General features: G+C 40.3%; 1 protein-coding gene across 1 annotated transcript; it reads right to left on the reverse strand.

Annotated features, from left to right (window-relative positions):
• Positions 1–302: 302 nt before the first annotated feature.
• pros1 (protein S) lies at positions 303–19,129 on the reverse strand. The gene is made up of 14 exons (XM_063010420.1): positions 19,056–19,129; positions 16,319–16,476; positions 15,746–15,770; positions 14,581–14,664; positions 14,373–14,495; positions 14,130–14,255; positions 11,101–11,229; positions 8,993–9,233; positions 8,660–8,846; positions 4,096–4,260; positions 3,311–3,479; positions 2,331–2,467; positions 1,982–2,210; positions 303–875 (listed from the first exon to the last, which is right to left on the reverse strand). The coding sequence occupies exons 1-14, from the start codon at positions 19,114–19,116 to the stop codon at positions 718–720; spliced, it is 1,992 nt and encodes a 663-aa protein (XP_062866490.1). The 5' UTR covers positions 19,117–19,129; the 3' UTR covers positions 303–717.
• Positions 19,130–19,994: the final 865 nt, after the last annotated feature.

The raw sequence follows: 19,994 nt of genomic DNA on the forward strand, positions 1-19,994 counted from the left end.
GACAACCCTCCTTTTTCTATCCAGGCTTGGGACCAGCATCCTAATGGCTAAGCTGATTTAGACACAACCCCCCACCCAAACCAGACATTTCACCATAATGTCTACGTAGGTGCTATTTAAACGCTGGATCCCTAAATCTTAGCAGCAGTGGGCTAGTGTACTTTAGTGTATCTATTTTGATGAATGGTTAAGGTTGAATATCTCCATACTGTTTTTATAGTTTGATAGTTAAAGCGGTGGCTTCATACTAATATACACAATAAAATGCAGGTACATAATCACCATTTTATTAAAATAGGCAGTTTTTTCTACAAATCCATGTAAAACTAAGAATTGTTAATAAAACAATAAAAACTCAATCGTTTTACAGAGCAAACTACTCCACCAAGATGGAAAAAATAAAAGTAAAAAATTAGGAGTATGTTTTGTGTTCCTATTAATGTCTGTGTATAAAAAAATCTAATAAATAGAGTAGTATATATAGTGTTTTAGTATATAGGGCATACTAATTTGTCTATAGCGAACATGAGCACATATAGTATATATAAGATCAAAAGTTTACATACACTTAAGTGACATGTAAATCATCACAGAGCTTCAGAGCTTTCTCTCTCTCCTAAGTGTTCACGACTACATGTAACAGTGATTGTGCTAATTAATGTATTATAACAAGTCCTGGGTTGTAACACGTTGTCCTGGATAGGACAAGCTTGTGCCTTAGGAGTCTGGAGGGTTAACGGGGGGACACGAATAGGACCTGATGCTGTTGTGCTTGCTGACAGCTTCATCGAAGTCAAGAAGATGATTGTTCACACTGATTTCCATGCAGCCGTGGTAGTAGGCCGAGACCGGAGTGGAGGACAGAGGGAGATGATCTAGAAACACAGAGAGACTTTATTCTAAGATATTTTCCCATGTTTAATAAAAGAGTTTTTACAAAGGGGACCTGAGGTTTCATCTTATCACAAACCCAGTTTTCTTCCCAATCTAGTCATATCCATACTGTATACATCTGTTTACTATGTTTTATATATACATTCCTCTATTATGTTCATAGCACCTTAATCTTAATCTGCACCTTAATCTGTATATTATGTCTATAGCTATATATCTTGTTTATAGTACATATAATAATAATATATTCACCTGTATATCTTGTTCATACCACATACCATATCCTGTAAATAATGTATATCGTAGATACCGTTTATCCTGCACTTGCTGCTTATTGCACTTCTGGTTAGATGCTAAACTGCATTTCGTTGCCTTGTACTAGTACATGTGTAATGACAATAAAGTTGAATCCAATCTAATCTAATCTAATCTAATCTAATTATCTGATCATATTTTACCTCTACTACTGCAGACCTCCATTCCTAAACAAAAACCGTAACTAGCACACGCCCCCTCTGACGTGTGCAGTAGCCGACCGCTTCTTTTCACCTCTACGAAACAACAATTTTCATTTCATTTTTGTGCACTACCACCGATTTATACTGGTCGCTGTGGGTTCGGTTTCTCTGGAAGAGGCCCAACCAGCTGATAGCACAGCTAAAGATCTGAACCCTGCATCCCAGCTATAGTGGGCAACCGTAACTTACTGCTGCAGCTCCCAAACGACCAAATGTAAATAAATTCTCATTGATGTTTAATTCGTATAAAGGTGCACGTGTCATTTATTTGCAAATTCAGGCTCGTCAGGGACAGTTTAACCGTTTTCGGTACACGGAGGGAGGCGTTATCTGGCGTGTTAGCGGGTTGTGCCGCCTGTATTACCTTGTAAGCTAAAACTGTGATGACATAATCGCAATAATATGTGTCTAAGTAGTGCGTCTGAATAACCTGACTTATAAGTCGATGTCTTATTAGAATCCTCTCTACTGAGGCAGCTGCCCAGGTAGCTCACTAGGTTTTTGCACACTCATTTATAGACTGACAAAGGAGAACAGCAGGACTAAATTAAATGTTAAAAAAAGAATACCTGGCAACCCCCCGATGTAGGTGAGGACCGGCTGCTGCATGGTGGCACTAAACCTGGCTAAAGCCTGGCTGAGCTCTTCAGCCTCGACGTAGGACACGCTGGAGGAGTTAGCCGAAATCTGGAGGGTCTCTGCGGACACGTTTATTTCCACCACCAAGCGCTCTGGGTAACACAGCAATATGGACTTGAGTGTCGCGACTGGAACGCCGTCTAAGAACACCTGCAGGTCCTGTGAGAATTAAATGTTTGAAAGTGAGTCTGCAGTATTGATCGGTGATCCTCAGCTACACTGAAGCACGTTTTAGGTACATAATAAAAGTGTATGTTTAGGTCACTGCAGAACTCTTACTGCTTCATTCAAGCCCCGTGTCAGCACAGAGACAGACAAAGGGACAGTGGAGTTGCTGACTAGGGCAAAAAGGACACCTGTGCTGCTGGATGGACGCATGCTCATCACCACATCGACTCTCCACTGATCTTTAAAGTCTAAAAAAAGCAAACACAATAAATTGTCGTTAAAACGTGTCTGTACATTGTTACATGACTCAGTTTAGTTTCTCACTGGCTAGAAAACTGATTTCCTGCTGGCTGGGAAGAGTGAGGGTGGTGTTGCTGTCAGTCTAATTTTGTTAACTCACTGAATCACATTATTTATTTATTAGGATTTTAACGTCATGTTTTACACTTTGGTTACATTCATGACAGGAACGGTAGTTACTGCTTACACAAGATTCCTCAGTTCAAGTTTAATGCCAAACACAGTCATGGACAATTTTTTATCTCCAATTCACCTCAATTCTTTGGACTGTGGGAGGAGCTCCTAAAGGAAACCCACACAGACACGGGGAGAACATGCAAACTCTGCACAGAAAGGACCCGGACCGCCCCATCTGGGAATCGAACCCAGGACCTTCTTGCTGTAAGGCGACAGTGCTACCCACCGAGCCACCGTGCCGCCCCTAAAAGCGTATCCAAAATGTCAATGCAGCAAGTCTAAAGTTTAAATAATGGTATTTTTTTGTTTAACACTAACTCTCACATTTATGACTAACGCTGCATTAAAGACACTTATGTGTCAGTTTCAGTGCACCTACCGATGGCTAAGCTGTTTCGGCCTAGCCATTATCCAATCATGTCCAAGCAGACACCCAACCAGCTGATAGCACCACTGAGATTCAAACCCTGGCTCCACAGTAACTCAGCAGCCGTCGGCTAGTGTACTTTACCACTGCACCACCCGAACGTCTCTAGTCTGAACTTACTGAGCTGCTAAAAAGCTGAGAATTCCACCCTTAAATACACATTTGTTTTACTAACTTAACAACTTACTGTAGTCAATGTCGAATTGCATCAGACCAGCACCACTGAAGTAAGATCCTCTCTCCACATTAACAAAGCAGTGCTTGCTCTCCCTCCCATGAATAACCTCCTTCACCCCAGAAGCCCCCTGGTTCATCAGGTTCCAGCCCCGGATACAGCCGTCTAATCTGGGGTTGATCTAACGTATACAGAGCAGAAGTTTAGGAGCTTCTTTAGTGAACAGAAACTCAGTGAAAGGGTTGCGAGCTTTCAGGTTAAGCTAAACATCATTCAAATCAGTGAAAAAAACTTCCAAATATTACATGCAACTGCTATTCTATACACTATATGGCCAAAAGTATTTGGACACCTGACCATGAGCTTGTCGGACATTCCATTTCAAAAACAAATGGTATTAAAATAGAGTGACCCTCTACTTTTCATACTTTAAAGTATGGCCTATTTAGTCAATGCTAGAAAGTCTCATTTGATGTTCTAGTTCATCCCAAAGCTGTTCAGTGGGGCTGAGGTCAGCTCTTTATAGAGCTTGAGTTGTGCTTTCACAGGGGCTCGGTCATGCTGGAACAGGAAATGACCTTCCCTAAACTACTGCAAAGTAGGAAGCATGTAATTTCCTTTATATCATTGATTTATTACACCTGTTTTAAAAATTAGAAGGGGTGTCTCAATACTTCTGCTCATACACTGTATTCTTCTCCTCACTACATTTACTTATACACTATAGTGTTTAACGGTGCAAAATGTGAATGTGTGTGTGTGTGTGTGTGTGTGTGTGTGTGTGTGTGTGTGTGTACCGGTTTGATAACACTGTGGGAGCGGCTGGGCAAGCCGGCGATGTAGAGTTTGGTCTCCACTTTTCCGTCGACAGCGGCAAAGAGATTCCCAGGACTGCTGATGCTCATCACTGCCTCGTTACTGATTTTCACACTGATTCTGTTCTCCAGCTCCTCCACTGAGATCTGTGATCACACAGAGACGGATTCAGATTAAAGCTGCGCTCCTGGTGAGGAATTAATCCTAAAACTGCACATGTACGATGAGGAATGAGGAAAACGGGTGTTTTTTCTAACACACAGGTTTAATCACAATATATACACGTATACATGTCCCCCTTATATACTGATGTCATTCATTCATTCATTCATTGTCTATTTTACCATGCCAATACCCTGTTCAGGGTCAAAGTGGACAGTGGACAGGTCGCCAGTCCATCACATAAACGTAAAAATAACAAAAGAAAAAACCCACTCACTAGCTTTGTGAAATCTTAGGATAGATCAGTTCCCATCAGTTGTTGCTATGACAGGAATGTGTTAGAATGACAGGAACCCCACTACCACCACCCCTCCAATGTTCAATTCAAGACTACAGCCTCAGTTTAATCACAATTCACACTTGTCCATCCACCTGAAACTGACAATTTAACTGCTTTTACACTGTTGACTTTTGAAAGATCTGTCAACCACAGATTATTCTTTATACTGAGGAACTGTAGAGCCATTATTGTCTGAACTTTGCCTTATTTTTATTGAAGTGTGGATGAAGTGGCAGTGTCCTGCCTTTAGTAAGTCAGAAAATATAAAGTGAGTCAGCTGACTCGACTAACTCAGTGGAAGTGCAGGTATCAGTCTTCATAAATCATATATAAGCTTAATCCTCACATTATCTACAATTATTTTTATTCACAGATCACTTTTCACTTATTATTGTTCATTCACGTTGGTTCTTTTTCAAAAGATCCAAAAAACATCAGATGTCATCTGAGAGAACTGATCTTATTTCATTTCCTGATGTTTCTGTAACTGGTGCAATTTACCAGCATCTTAGTTTCACTTCACACATTTTAGTTTTGTTTTCCAATAATATGTTCAGGCAGCATTTACAACTGTTAACATTAAACTTTCACTTTTGATTCAAACAGCTTATACAAAATCTTACAGACCAAATAAACAAACACCATGTACCTGTGTGCTTACTAATCCTTGTACAGTGGACACTACGAATTTAAACGTATTAAAAAAAAATAAAAAATACACTTTGGTTCTAACAGGTTTCAGCAGATTTGTGTTCTTTGACTGTTGTTTACTTGAACTTGAGAAATGATATGTTCACTATAGAAGCACTTCTGTAAGTCGCTCTGGATAAGAAAATGTAAATGTAAATGCTACGAATTTAATTGGTTCCAAAGGGCTGTTCTTAAGTCAAAATGTTCGTTAGTTAAACCTTAACCATAAGAAATAATGTAAACAAAATTAATCCATGCCAGACCTCCCAAACCCCCCCTTACCTAACCTTTCTAATGTCTTAAATGTTTTTTTTTTGTTATAAATAAAAGTTTATTTCCCTTAAATCCTAAATTATTGAATAGACATTCCTGTAATACACAATAATAAACAATAATACACAGTAGTACTGTACATAAATCACATTTCAGTACAGTACGTGTGCTGTACCATACACCACAATACATTTCCTTCTTTTATATAAAATGTATCTACCAGAAACAACAATAACTCTCATATTTCTCTATTATTTCCTTCTTTATTTCAGTATTGTTGTATTTTGTAGGTGTAATTGCACGAAAGAAAGAATACTTTATTCAGCAATTTCCTTCTTCTCTCTCGCTCACTGTCCCCTCTGTCTGATACACAGTGACACCTACTGGCAGGAGAAATTATACAACAACAAATGTGATAGATTTGTTAATTTTCTCAACTCTACGCTTTCTCTGCACATTCTTTGGGGCCATTTTAATATTGAATTCTACAAAATGTACAGAAAACACTGGAAAAACACAGTCCACAGTCCACTGTCTGAATGTTCGCTCACTGTATATATATATATATATATATATATATATATATATATATATATATATATATATATATATACAGTGTATCACAAAAGTGAGTACACCCCTCACATTTCTGCAAATATTTTATTATATCTTTTCATGGGAAAACACTATAGAAATAAAACTTGGATATAACTTAGAGTAGTCAGTGTACAACTTGTATAGCAGTGTAGATTTACTGTCTTCTGAAAATAACTCAACACACAGCCATTAATGTCTAAATGGCTGGCAACGTAAGTGAGTACACCCCACAGTGAACATGTCCAAATTGTGCCCAAAGTGTCAATATTTTGTGTGACCACCATTATTATCCAGCACTGCCTTAACCCTCCTGGGCATGGAATTCACCAGAGCTGCACAGGTTGCTACTGGAATCCTCTTCCACTCCTCCATGATGACATCACGGAGCTGGTGGATGTTAGACACCTTGAACTCCTCCACCTTCCACTTGAGGATGCGCCACAGGTGCTCAATTGGGTTTAGTCCATCACCTTTACCTTCAGCTTCCTCAGCAAGGCAGTTGTCATCTTGGAGGTTGTGTTTGGGGTCGTTATCCTGTTGGAAAACTGCCATGAGGCCCAGTTTTCGAAGGGAGGGGATCATGCTCTGTTTCAGAATGTCACAGTACATGTTGGAATTCATGTTTCCCTCAATGAACTGCAGCTCCCCAGTGCCAGCAACACTCATGCAGCCCAAGACCATGATGCTACCACCACCATGCTTGACTGTAGGCAAGATACAGTTGTCTTGGTACTTCTCACCAGGGCGCCGCCACACATGCTGGACACCATCTGAGCCAAACAAGTTTATCTTGGTCTCGTCAGACCACAGGGCATTCCAGTAATCCATGTTCTTGGACTGCTTGTCTTCAGCAAACTGTTTGCGGGCTTTCTTGTGCGTCAGCTTCCTTCTGGGATGACGACCATGCAGACCGAGTTGATGCAGTGTGCGGCGTATGGTCTGAGCACTGACAGGCTGACCTCCCACGTCTTCAACCTCTGCAGCAATGCTGGCAGCACTCATGTGTCTATTTTTTAAAGCCAACCTCTGGATATGACGCCGAACACGTGGACTCAACTTCTTTGGTCGACCCTGGCGAAGCCTGTTCCGAGTGGAACCTGTCCTGGAAAACCGCTGTATGACCTTGGCCACCATGCTGTAGCTCAGTTTCAGGGTGTTAGCAATCTTTTTATAGCCCAGGCCATCTTTGTGGAGAGCAACAATTCTATTTCTCACATCCTCAGAGAGTTCTTTGCCATGAGGTGCCATGTTGAATATCCAGTGGCCAGTATGAGAGAATTGTACCCAAAACACCAAATTTAACAGCCCTGCTCCCCATTTACACCTGGGACCTTGACACATGACACCAGGGAGGGACAACGACACATTTGGGCACAATTTGGACATGTTCACTGTGGGGTGTACTCACTTATGTTGCAGCTATTTAGACATTAATGGCTGTGTGTTGAGTTATTTTCAGAAGACAGTAAATCTACACTGCTATACAAGCTGTACACTGACTACTCTAAGTTATATCCAAGTTTCATGTCTATAGTGTTGTCCCATGAAAAGATATAATGAAATATTTGCAGAAATGTGAGGGGTGTACTCACTTTTGTGATACACTGTATATATATATATAGAGAGAGAGAGAGAGAGAGAGAGAGAGAGAGCGAGAGAGACGGTCTTAACTGGTTCGTAACGCCACGTGTTTTGCGAATTTCGGTTCGTAATCCAAAATTTGTTCGTATGTTAAGTTGAAAAAGATCGGTTCGGAATCCACAAAATGTTCGTATGGTAAACCGTTCGTAACTCAAGGGTCTACTGTATTATAAAAATGTAGTTTCTTGATAAGCTTATAAAATTCCTATTCTAATATTATTAAAAACACATTTTAATTAAAGCGCTATAATGCATTTTTTCCCAAATTTTCCTCCCAATCAAGTCGTATCCAATTACGCGATCGTATTTCATCTCTGCTGCTGCAGACCTCCACTCCTGACCGAGCTAACATAGCTAACGCACGTCCTTTTCAACACACAGAGTACAAACTGCTTCTTTTCACCGGCATGAGGCGGGTATCATGCACTGAAAGTCATGCACCGATCTCCAGCGTATAGCAGCCAGCATAGGTCGTAATTGCAGAAGCAATGAGGAACCCCTTCCAGTCACCCCCCCCACCCCCCTGCCCTCAGACGAGCCAGTCATTGTCTGTATAGGTGTCTGGCCGGCCGGTAGCAGAGCTGAGATTTGTATTTGCAAGCTCAAGATGTCAGCACTGGTAAGCTAGCTTGTTTTACCACATTTGAATCAAAGTTAAATGCCAGTATATAACTGAGTATTAAAATATAACAGACAGAATCAAATCTGGACATTTAATTATGTGTTCCAAGTTAACAGTCAAAGAAAAAAAAAATCACTGAAATCCTAAAACAGCCATGACTACATGTTCTTTAAAGATTCATTAAACTTCACACATAAAAAAACAACACAGGTAGACTTACCACGTGCCACTGGCCGTCACTGATGGCTTTACCCCCGGTGGTGACCTTAAGAGAGTATGAGTTCTTAAACTGAACCTCGATGCACCCATTCCTCAGAGCCAGCATGAACCACGAGTCCAGGACCGATTCAGCATACAGGATTACACCCTCTGGGTCGAAGGTTCGAAAATCAAACTCTGCAGCAAACCTGTGTGATAACAGAACAACAAATTATAAAGTCACGCCCCATACGACTCTGTATGTAACCATCAGCTTCATGTTAATTTGTGCTTTTATTTGTTGCCCGTTTTCACATAACATTAGATGAAATATGGCTTGGTGCGGGTCCCTCACTTTGTGCTCTCCGGCAGTCGGAAGCGCAGGTAGATCATGGGCAGGCCTGCAAACTGCTCCCCCAGGTAGAGCATCTCCTCATGCTTATGACTGTAGAGCTGCAGACACTCGGGGATTCCCTCACAGGCGTGCCCGTCCTCTGCCAGCTTCAGCCCCGAGCGCCCATTGCAGTGGCACGTGTAGCTGCCCACCGTGTTCACACACTCACCATGGCATGTTTTCTGCTCACACTCGTCCACATCTGTAAAACACACAGCATGATGGAACAGTTACACTCTGAATAGGTCTGAGTTCACATCCCTAAAATGTTTAGCTTTTATATGTTTAATAGTAAATGTTTAAAATAGAAATAAAGATTCTCAGCCCTCTACACATGCCCATCTTCCAGTAAACTGCTACTGAATGAGCAATAATGGTATAGTGAAACATAACAGGCTCTTAGATTTTAATGTGCAATAATAATAATAATAATCATCATCATCATAATGAAAACAACAACAATAATAATAACAATATAAAAATTCATGTTAATAATAATACTAGTAATACTAATATTAATTGTGATTTAAAAAAAAATTATGTTAATAACAATAATAATCATGACAATAATTGTGATAATACTAATAATAACAACAATATTAATAATCATAATAATAATCATAAAAACAACAAATCATGAACATAATTGTGATAATAATAATAATAACAACAATATAATAATAACAATAATATTTGTGATAATACTACTACTAAAAAAATAAATAATAATAAAAATAATAATATAGTTTTTTTCTACATAGGTGTGTAGGCCCCTCTAGTGGTAAATGTATGATGTGTGTGATGCGGGTACATAACTGTGCTGATCATTATTAAATATTAAAACACTTCAAGAAAGCACAACAGCTCTTCTTCCTTAAGATACCTGTTATAGCTGAAGGGTCATTCAGACACGGTATAATGATATAAAACAGGATTCAAAACAAATCATGAAGTTACTTGGGCAACATTTAATTACTCCACATTATGCAAACAGGAAAAATGTCTGTGAATCTGAACGGCTGAAAATAAAACTGCTTAAAAGTGTCAGTAGTCCAGTAATGAATCCATATGCGGAATCATTTAGGAGTGAATCAGTCGAATAATGAGCTATTATAGTAAATAAACACTTAATAAATAACAAACCAACAAAATGTTTCACTTTAATTACACTAAGAGGTGCTCGGGTGGCACAGCAGTAAAGTGCGCTAGTCCACTAGTTCTGGAATCCAGGGTTCGAATCCCCAACGGTGCTATCAGCCGATGGGAGTGTACATACAGACATGATCGGCTTTGTTCAGGAAGGCAGGGTAGGTTTGCTGAGGCCCCATTAAGCATTATGATTAGTGATTCTGGGAAAACCAAACCCATCATGGCGTGTGATCGCTCGTAAGAGTAATTCAATCAGGGCCGGCGCTAGGGGGGGGGCTGAGGGGGGCATTGCCCCCCCAAATTGTGTCTTTGCCCCCCCAAATTGTGTCTTTGCCCCCTCCAAGCACAATGCAAGCAACGGCTATTTTTAAAATTATCTCTGAACCAATCACAAAAATGCATTTTGTTTTACAGTGTGAAGATATTTCCTTGCTTATTCCTGATTGGCTCTTTGAGTCATATAAAAATCGGCAGACTGCCCCAAACAGTTCAGTTCGGCAGTATATGTTCTGTTAGTGTGAGCGAGAGGCAGGTATACTGGTAAACACTTTTTTTTTTACAGAATTAGTATTCTTTTGTTTTCTTTATATTTTAATTTCCCAATAATATAAATATTCTCACTCATTCCTATTTCCACGTTTGAATATTCTCAGTCTGTTTAAGTTCGAAAACATGCATTTTTATTTCTTTACCTCATACATCACTTTAAGCCAGTATCAATAGCTTGGCTGTCATCATTCATGCACAAATCAAGCCTTGAATATATTTCTGGCTTCAAAAACATGACTATCAACATGCCCCCTCATTAGGTTTTACTGCCCCCCCAAGCAAAGCAGTCCAGAACCGGGGCTGAATTCAATGTTTCTCAGAATAACAAAGACTTGTGTGAGTGTGTGTCTGTGTAATTAGTGAACTCCTACCCGGGCACTCGCGGGAGGTAAAGTTGTATTTGTATCCTGTGGGGCACACACACATGAACTTTCCAGGTGTGTTGACACATCTGGCCGGTTCCTTACACATGCTGGGGTAAAGCCGACACTCGTTAATGTCTGGAGATGAGAAAAATACAGATATCTTGTTTTACAGAACCAAGAAAATGACTAATAGTTATGCATCTTGAAATAGCAGAAAACAACACGTACAAACTTATTTTCCAGAAAACATGGGACATTTTTTAAAATGCAATAAAAAGAAGAATGTGTGATTTGTTTATTCTATTACATTTACATTTTCAGCATTTAGCAGTTGCTTTTATCCAAAGCGACTTACAGAACTCTGACAGTATACAGTCTAAGCAATTAAGGGTTAAGGGCCTTGCTCAAATGCCCAACAGTCACAACCTGGCAGTGGGGGGCTTGAACCAGTAACTTTTTGATTACTAGCCCAGTGCTTTAACTGCTAGACTATAACTGCACTCTTGAATCTTTATTTAACTAACAAAGGTAAAAGGAAAAGATTTCCAGTGTTTTCACTGATCGCCTTTATTAAACGAGTCTTTTTATTAGGGATGTGAACTCAGACCTATTCAGAGTGTAACTGTTCCATCACGCTGTGTGTTTTACAGATGTGGACGAGTGTGAGCAGAAAACATGCCATGGTGAGTGTGTGAACACGGTGGGCAGCTACACGTGCCACTGCAATGGGCGCTCGGGGCTGAAGCTGGCAGAGGACGGGCACGCCTGTGAGGGAATCCCCGAGGGTCTGCAGCTCTACAGTCATAAGCATGAGGAGATGCTCTACCTGGGGGAGCAGTTTGCAGGCCTGCCCATGATCTACCTGCGCTTCCGACTGCCGGAGAGCACAAAGTGAGGGACCCGTACCAAGCCATATTTCATCTAACCGGTGAGGGTGGGAGGAGTATTGATTGGGCGTGTCTGAGAGACGCTTAAAGTCCGGATATAACAACATCTGATTTCCACCTTTTTGGACGCTCAAAGAAGCTTTAAGGTGAAGAAGATTTTCATGTGATGATGATGTGAAAGCAACGCTGCATCAGTGGCTACATGCTCAACCAAAAACATTGTTTGCTGACGTCATTAAAAAGTTTTTGATAAATAGAATTTTTAAAAGTGCAGAAACTTTCTGAAGAATACAGAAAGGCGTGTTTACCACTGTGTTACATCACTTCTCTTATTAATGAGACTTTTTAATGGTTTGGAACTGTTTCTTTCAGACTGGAGTTGATTCCTTATAACTGCTGCACAATGAGACGGGGGGAAATGGAGATCACTGCATGACTCTCCGTGCACAATACGGATCTTCACATGGAAGCGGTCAGCTACTGCTCACTTGTAGTAGGTGGTGTGTGTAGCGCTACATTTATGCACATTACATCTCTGCATTTAACACACAAAGTAAAACAATATTTTGCTTGCTTCCACTGTTCCAATCTGAACTCTATTGTTTGACTGATTTGTAACGAGCTGCATTACTGGTACTGAGCATCCTGGTCTGTTTACTGTAAGAGTGAAAAGCAGGCGGTAAGTGGAGATCAGTGTTACGCAACAGTCTTACGCAATACAGACAAAGATCAGCCCCGTTTTCAACTGACTTTACAACCTGTGTGAGCAAAACAACAGTACGCATGTGCATGTGGTGGCAGGGCATCAGGATTCTGCGGGAGTGATGAGAATGTTTTGTTCTCGATAAATCCCCTGACGTGTGCAGTCACAGCTTGGCTGGAGTCATGTTTTGCTTTTCCAGGAAAAAAAAAATCCCAGCATTCCCGGAACAGCTGTTTCGACTCAGACCCAGCTGGCAAGCAAAGCAAAGCAACCGGGAGGTCATCTGAATTAGAACCAGGACATGAACCACGAGTCCCAAACATGGTTTTTATTTCTTTTATGGCCCAACTATTATGTTTAGAAAAATGTGGGGTTTTTTTTAACAACTTTTCCTCCCAAACTAGTCGTATCCAATTACCCAATCATATTTCACCTCTACTGCCGCAGACCTCCACTCCTGACAGAGGAGGATTGTAACCAACACACCCCCTTTGACACGTGTGCAGTAGCCGACCTGCTTCTTTTCACCTGCACCAGGTTGGTTCATATGAGGATCCGTATCTCGCACGTAGAGAGTCACGCACCGATCTCCATTACCCCCCATCTTATTGTGCAGCTGCCATCAATCGAACAGGAGAGGTCATAATTTTTGTGGGAGTGTTTGAGGAAGGGGAGATCGGACGCGGTCTCTTCCCACTAGGCTGTTTGGCCTCCACCCCCTTCAGACACAGTCAATCATGTCTGTGTAGATGCCCAAATGGCCAACAGCATGGCTGAGATTCAAACCCTGGATGCTAAAATTTGAGCCGATTTGTTATGCAATTAAAAAATGTTAAGATTTATTTGTGTGTGCAACTAACTGTACCGCACCTGCAAACCTAGCAGCTGATTAGCAGCTGGTCAAGTAGATCGTAGCAGTCAGTGGGTAAAAGCTAGACTGAGTAACTTTTCACCCACAATTTACACCTATATGGCCAAACGTACATGACCGTACCTGACTGTGTGTAAAAGTTTATTTAACAACCCATTCTGAAATCAGGAGCATTCATGGACTCGCTCTATTGGCAGTGTTAGCAATGGGTGTGACTAGAATAGACTAGAATAGAATAGAATAGAATGCCATTATTTTTTATATATACATATACACATGAAATACAACGTAATTCTTTCTTCGCATATCTCACCTTGTTTGGAAACTAGGGTCAGCCATTGTACAGCGCCTCTGGAGCTGAGAGGGTTAAGGGCCATGCTCAAGGGCCCAACAGTGACCGCATGGCAGAGCTGGGATTCAAACTCTCAACCTTTAATTGATAGCCCAAAGCTCTACCAACTAGGCTTCCACTGTCCCTGCCAATGTTAAGGTGGCTACAACACCGTAACACTATTAGGATTGGGAGAGGGATGTCCAAGTTCTTCTTTAGAATACAAAATAGATGGTATCTCACCTATACACTGGACCATGTTGTGCAAGTAGTACCCATCATCACACAGACAGCTGAAACTTCCAGGGAGGTTAATGCACCTCTGCGTACAACCAGACGGAAACTCTGGGTCTTCACACTCATTGATGTCTGTCAGACAATAAACCAACAAGCTCCATCAGTACACTAATTATGAGTTAGCTTACATTTCTAACATCCGTACATGAGATTCATTTCAGATTCAGAAGTTAGCCACACAGTACCCACCCTCCTCACAGTTCACTCCCCTCCAGCCAGGTTTGCACAAACAGGTGTAAGTTCCGTGACCATCTACGCAGCGCTGGTAGCCCTCTTTATAACACGGCAGAGGCAAGCACTGATTACTGATCTCTGTAAACAACACAGAATAAAGGAAACATCGTCTCACTCGATGAATCTTATCCTGCTGCACTTGCTTTGCTGGGATGTGACTAACCTTGAATGCAGGTGCGAAGGTCCTGAGAAATCGCAGGATTTGCATTCTGGTTAATGATGCCCACACGATGGTATCCCAGGCACTCTGAAACACACAGACGTGTTGTTGCTGTCGATTACATTTGCAAAGAACCTTAATTGTGCTGTTCATAGTAATGTTCATGAGGAAAGAGACAATGACTGTTTGTTTTTATAAAGCCATGTTGTCACATTTATGATATTCATGGCAGGAATCAGTGTTTTATGCTAGTTTTATCGGTCTTGTATTCTTTTATATATTGAGGAATTCGAGAATTATTTCTGTATTATCTTGCTTGAGGTTTTCTTTTAAGACAATGAATGTGAGAAAAATGAACAGCATGCCATCTTGAGATTTTCATTATTTCTGTGACTTTAATTGAAGCAAACAGTGGCTCAAAACCATAGTAAATCAGGAATCACTTTTCCAAGCATTTATTCTAGTTTTTTATTTCTTTTTTAAATTACTTTTCTTGTTACTAGAATTTTATATGGGGTGTCACGGTGTCAGGCTTATTGGTGCTACTAAAATTGTGTGTGTGTGTGTGTCCTGTGATGGACTGGTGACCCACTGTGACCCTGACGAGGATAAAGCAATGGAAAAACAGACAATAAATGAATGTTGTACAGTAAGATGTGTGAATAAAGCTGGATAAATATACAGTAGACCCTTGACTTACGAATGTAATTGGTTCTGAAGGGCTGTTCTTAAGTCAAAATGTTTGTATGTTAAACCTATTTTTCCCATAATAAATAATGTAAATAGAATTAATCCGTACCAGACCTCCCAAACCCCCCTTACCTAACCTCTCTAATGTCTTAAATGCTCTTTTTTGTTATAAATACAAGTTTATTTCCCTTAAATATTAAATTATTGAATAGACATTCCTGTAATAAACAATAATAAACAACAATACACAGTAGTACTGTACATAAACACACATCACATTTCACTACAGTACGTGTGCTGTACCATACACCATAATACGTTTCCTTCTTTCCTTTATATAAATCTACCAGAAACAACAATAACTCTCATATTTCTCTATTATTTCCTTCTTTATTTCAGGCTGATTTCTTTGATTTCAGGCTGGAGGATAAAACTGTGATTGTTTTAAATGTTATAAAGATTTTTAGCAATGACTTACCGATATACTTTGGGTAGAAATAGTTCTGAAATACAAAACACAAACATGTTAGATTGTGTCACTGTAATCGATTAATAACCTGTCATCACAGCAACACAAATAATGACGTTATGGGCATGGCTGAAACTCCTCCCAGCTCCTATTTGACTATTATTTTCCCATGCCTATGTTTTCCTCAATGATGAATCCTTACACCAACTTCCACCACAAACAAACAAACAATGGGGGTGGCTGCCCAGAACAAGGAGGGAGCCACCCTGAATCTCAGAGCCCCCCCTTACAGTCTCATAATTACTTCTCATTGAGGGCGTGACCTGCACTCGTATGTGAAGTTAGATGTTTATTCTTCAACATACTGTACAATGCCAGTCAAAACTCAACATCAACATCTGGATGTTATTATTTTATTAATTTATTCAGTATTCTTGCCACAGATAAAACAAAAAGCTAATAAAAGACAATCAAATAAATTATAATATAATTATTAAGAGTTCCGCCAATGACCAATTATATTTTTTATATTTTTTCATTCATTTACACATCGGCCACAAAGTAAAAACTAAAGTGACCTACTGTCTCCAGGTTGTTCTCAAAGATCTCGCGGGCTTCCTCCTTACTGCACAGCTCTTCGATGCACTCCCTCTCCAGGTTACCCTTCTTGCTCTCCTCAAACATCATGTTGGCGCGCCGGTGCCGTTTTAGAAACTGGCTGGCTTTGTTCTGTGTGAGGACTGGAAAAACATATTTTTATATGTTTATATATATATATGTGTGTGTGTGTATATATGTAGACATATGTATGTGTATATAAGTATATGCGTGTATACAGTTTATATATACAGTGGGGGAAATAAGTATTTGATCCCCTGCTGATTTTGTAAGTTTACCCCCTTACAAAGACTTGAACAGTCTATAATTTTTATGGAAGGTTTATTTTAACAGAGAGAGACAGAATATCAACAAAAAATCCAGAAAAAAAAACATTAAATAAAAGTTATAAATTAATTTGTATTTAATTAAGGGAAATAAGTATTTGATCCCCTACCAACCAGCAAGAATTCTGACCCCCACAGACCGGTTATGTGCCCATGAGGCACACAAATTAGTCCTGTCCCTGTATAAAAGACTCCTGTCACAGAATCAGTTTCTTCCGTTCAAATCTCTCGACCACCATGGGCAAGACCAAAGAGCTATCAAAGGACGTCAGGGACAAGATTGTAGACCTGCACAAGGCTGGAATGGGCTACAAGACCATCAGCAAGACGCTTGGTGAGAAAGAGACCACTGTTGGTGCGATCATTCGAAAATGGAAGAAATACAAGATCACAGTCAATCACCCTCACTCTGGAGCTCCATGCAAGATCTCACCTGGTGGGGTAAGAATGATTCTGAGAAAGGTGTGGTCAGTCCAGAATTACACGGGAGGAGCTTGTCAATGATCTCAAGGGAGCTGGGAGCAGAGAAATGCTGGATATGACCCCAAGAGCACCATCCCCACCGGGCATTTCTTTGCCTCCAAACACGGCGAGTGGAGTTGATGCCAAAGAGTTCAATTTTGGTCTCATCTGACCATATCACATTCTCCCAAGCTTTCTCGGAATCATTCAGGTGTTCATTGGCAAACTTCAGACGGGCCTGTACATGAGCCTTCTTGAGCAGAGGGACTTTGCGGGCACTGCAGGATCTCAATCAATTACGGCGAAGTGTGTTACTAATGGTTTTCTTGGTGACTGTGCTTCCAGCTCCCTTAAGATCATTGACAAGCTCCTCCCGTGTAATTCTGGACTGACCTCACCTTTCTCAGAATCATTCTTACCCCACCAGGTGAGATCTTAAGATAAGATAAGATAATCCTTTATTAGTCCCACAATGGGGAAATTCACAATCTTGCATGGAGCTCCAGAGTGAGGGTGATTGACTGTGATCTTGTATTTCTTCCATTTTCGAATGATCGCACCAACAGTGGTCTCTTTCTCACCAAGCGTCTTGCTGATGGTCTTGTAGCCCATTCCAGCCTTGTGCAGGTCTACAATCTTGTCCCTGACGTCCTTTGATAGCTCTTTGGTCTTGCCCATGGTGGTCGAGAGATTTGAACGGAAGAAACTGATTCTGTGACAGGAGTCTTTTATACAGGGACAGGACTAATTTGTGTGCCTCATGGGCACATAACCGGTCTGTGGGGGTCAGAATTTTTGCTGGTTGGTAGGGGATCAAATACTTATTTCCCTTAATTAAATACAAATTAATTTATAACTTTTATTTAATGTTTTTTTTTCTGGATTTTTTGTTGATATTCTGTCTCTCTCTGTTAAAATAAACCTTCCATAAAAATTATAGACTGTTCAAGTCTTTGTAAGGGGGTAAACTTACAAAATCAGCAGGGGATCAAATACTTATTCCCCCCCACTGTATGTATAGATTTGTATTTGTGTATAGTAATCACATCTCGCATTATGTTGTACAGTTTCTGCACTACTTGTCACTTTACACACTTGTTCACTTTAAATTGCTCTTTTCAAATTATATTGTTAATTTTTCTAATTTTTTCTACACTTTACATTTAAAAACATATTTTTTTGTATAATATATATTTATATTTGTAGTCTTTGTAATTACTGTGGCTGAGCAGTCACTAAAGCATTTGACTGCCAGTTGTACTGTGTATGACTCTGTATGTGACAAATAAACCTTGATTAGATTTAATTTGATTTTGATTTGACTTGGTGCTTGGTATGCTGAACATTTCTCACACTTTTCTATAAATACTTGGGTATTTTTTTAGTCTTGTTTAGTTTATGTATTACAGTGGGCACTGTTTGGAATAAACTCGACTGTGTGGCATCTTTGGCTGGCTTATATATTGTTAGAATTTTATATCACATGTACACTGTCAATTTGATATTTTCTTCCACAAAGTAGTTTAAACTAGTTTAAGTAATTTTAGTTAACCAAACTAGATTTCTTCCTCGGGTAATTTTTTGCTGTAGTTCAGCTTCTTCCAGTGTGGAAGTCTCAGTCTAATCTGCAGCATTTCTCTCCCATTGATAAAAATACAGAACAAAGCGCGTCCAGTATCAGGTCAGTACAGAACAACACGTTTAGTTCCCAAATAAGGAACGATTCCGTATTTTACTGGACGGTTGGCAACCCTAGTTTGCACACACACACACACACACACACACACACACACACACACACACACACACACACACACACACACACACACACACAGTAAGCAGGGTTAGTAGTGAGCGCTAAAGTAAGTGAACCCCGCGGTGATGACTGTAATGTTGGCGGTGTTTACACTTACACTGCTGAGCATCGCAGAGAGCCGCTAACAGCACCGCACACAGTCCTGGATTCATCCACATCGTCAAGTCCGGACCGCTGCTGACCGCTTATTCCCGCTCGCTACCGGACTTCAGGCCTGTGTGGGAAACTTTATTCCTCCTCCAAGCGGTTTCTCTGGCTCTGGTGAGAAAGTGTTGAAGTGCAGGACAGGAGATGGACAGATGGGGGCGCTGTGCTGCCCTGAGCGTGTCGAGACCTCCAGATCCAGCCGCTGAGCGGATTAGCATCCAGGCTACTGACTCTAATGTTTACATTCTACTGAGGGGTGACACAGCAATGAAACCCCTCACACCATCACACTACATAATGTCTGACTGTTAAACATGGTCCATCACACTACATAAGAAATGTCTGATTGTTAACTTGGTCCATCACCTTACCAAAAAAAGTATGACTGTAAATATGGTCCATCACCCTACAAAATAATGTCTGATTGTTATATGGTACATCACACTACATAAGAAATGTCTGACTGTTAACATGGTCCATCACCCTACAAAATAATGTCTGATTGTTATATGGTACATCACCCTACAAAATAATGTCTGATTGTTATATGGTACATCACACTACATAAGAAATGTCTGACTGTTAACATGGTCCATCACCTAACTAAAAAAAGTATGACTGTTAACATGGTCCATCACCCTACAAAATAATGTCTGATTGTTATATGGTACATCACACTACAAAATAATGTCTGATTGTTAATATGGTACATCACACTACAAAATAATGTCTGATTGTTATATGGTACATCACCCTACAAAATAATGTCTGATTGTTATATGGTACATCACACTACATAAGAAATGTCTGACTGTTAACATGGTCCATCACCTAACTAAAAAAAGTATGACTGTTAATGTGGTCCATCACCCTACAAAATAATGTACGA

This window comes from Trichomycterus rosablanca, chromosome 15, assembly GCF_030014385.1.
Source record: "Trichomycterus rosablanca isolate fTriRos1 chromosome 15, fTriRos1.hap1, whole genome shotgun sequence".
Taxonomy (NCBI): Eukaryota; Metazoa; Chordata; class Actinopteri; order Siluriformes; family Trichomycteridae; genus Trichomycterus; species Trichomycterus rosablanca.

Excerpts from the sequence above, each read along its gene's own strand:
- pros1 (XM_063010420.1), bottom strand. The coding sequence starts at position 19,116 with ATGTGGATGAATCCAGGACTGTGTGCGGTGCTGTTAGCGGCTCTCTGC. Across the intron at positions 11,230-14,129 it reads CAACATGGTCCAGTGTATAG|ACATTAACGAGTGTCGGCTT; the intron begins GTGAGATACCAT and ends TCTCATCTCCAG. Across the intron at positions 9,234-11,100 it reads TACCTCCCGCGAGTGCCCGG|ATGTGGACGAGTGTGAGCAG; the intron begins GTAGGAGTTCAC and ends TGTGTTTTACAG.